Source organism: Austrofundulus limnaeus, unplaced genomic scaffold (genome assembly GCF_001266775.1).
Source record: "Austrofundulus limnaeus strain Quisiro unplaced genomic scaffold, Austrofundulus_limnaeus-1.0 Scaffold156, whole genome shotgun sequence".
NCBI classification, from domain to species: Eukaryota; Metazoa; Chordata; class Actinopteri; order Cyprinodontiformes; family Rivulidae; genus Austrofundulus; species Austrofundulus limnaeus.
Genome location: NW_013952558.1, coordinates 620,296 through 621,863, shown reverse-complemented (window position 1 = coordinate 621,863; position 1,568 = coordinate 620,296). Strand labels below are relative to the sequence as shown.

The 1,568-nt window shown below is 36.3% G+C and overlaps 1 protein-coding gene across 1 annotated transcript in view; it reads left to right on the top strand.

Moving 5' to 3' along the window:
- The window catches only part of aff4 (AF4/FMR2 family, member 4), a 20,190-nt gene extending 18,644 nt beyond the window's left edge, over nt 1–1,546 (top strand). Inside the window, exon 21 of the mRNA XM_014016837.1 lies at nt 443–1,546. Within this exon, the coding sequence (XP_013872291.1) occupies nt 443–570 (128 nt within the window). The 3' untranslated portion in view covers nt 571–1,546. The remainder of the gene's footprint in view (nt 1–442) is intronic.
- The last annotated feature ends 22 nt before the right edge of the window (nt 1,547–1,568 follow it).

The following is a 1,568-nucleotide window of genomic DNA, read 5'->3' as shown; positions in this document are numbered from 1 at the left end:
GATGGATGGATGGATGGATGGATAAGTGGTAGCATTCTGTGGTAGCAGTAGGTATTTGCCGTCGCGCGTGGTTTTTTAAATTTGAAGAAATTGGTACTTGAAAGTCCTTGAAAGGTCCTTGAATTTGATGTTGACCAAGGTGTGGGAACCCTGAGAAATGTAAGACAAATGACACTTAAACTTGGCACATTTTTATGTATTAAGCAGAGCCTTAATTTCATTCAAATCTAGCATTTTATTTCTAAAACACAATGCTGTCTAAAACTGACCACTAAATTCACTAAATTACACTGTACACAAATAAAACCTAGAATGGAAGACAAAGGGCAAAATACTAAATAAATGCTCCTGACAGTAGTAGTTACTTTTACATTTTAAAATAAAATCTATTTTTTACGGGATCATCTGTTTATGACCTGTCTTTGATCTKTCCTTGTCTCAGATTTTTTCCTGGAGTTGGACAAAGTGATGGGTGCTCTGATCTTTAACACCAGCAGCATGACAGAACTGGTGCGCTACACTCGGCAGGGTCTTCACTGGCTGCGCCTGGACGCTAATCTAATTCCCTAGCGAGGACTCGTTCCCTGCAAGCCGCTTCCTCTCTCTCGCTCACACACACACACACACACACACACACACCCACGCAGACCTCAGCCTTTTGTTCACCTCTAGTTCCTCCAATGCTTACATGTGGTTAAGCTCTCAGACTTCTCTCCAACACTGTGTTCATTTTCTGCACCAGCTTGCCAAAAAAACAAAAACAACTCCGAGCAACTTAGGACATCTCTCACCTTTCGGCGGCACCACACAGTGACACACATGGAAAAGCTGCAAACGGGAATCAGAAGAGCTTATATCGCCTGGCTTCATATAACGGCGTTCTTATGAAATTTTTGAAGGCCTGGTTTTTATCTTGACGTAAAAAGCACTGGGTGCATAATTTATTCTGAGTACACTAAAACTGGGATTTTTATTTTTAGGCTCCTTTGGCTTTTTAATTTTTTATTTTGACTTTTTCACCAAAGTACCTCCCAGGAACACCAAAGGTGCTTTAAAATGAACATTTCTCTTTATCATTTTTGTGCCTTGTATGTGAGCTACAGGAAAACAGTCACCAATAATATCTGGAACCTTTTTTTTTCTTGCTTTAGTCAAATTATTTATGTAATCATTTGACCGCAACAAAGCTTATATATATATATTAGTTGTGAAATAATTTAAGGTATCTTTAACAAAGATCATATCCACTACAGCTACAATCTTCAAAGTCTCCTGGCAGGAGAGGATAAACTAAAAGGAAACCCTCCCAAAAATGTAAAAAAACAGAACAAATGGCTGTTTAATATTTGACACAATTATTATAAATTATTCAAAATTGTTTCCTAGCTGTAATTTTTATTTTTCAGAATTTTAAACTTCATTACTTGCCAAAAATTAAAATGTTTTAGTTTATATTCTAAAAAATTAGCAATTCTCACTAAAAAAAAAAGAAAACAAAAAACAGCCGGAGCCAACACATACATAAAATTTATCTTTTTAATTGGGATTACTTTTTAAAGCTTCATATC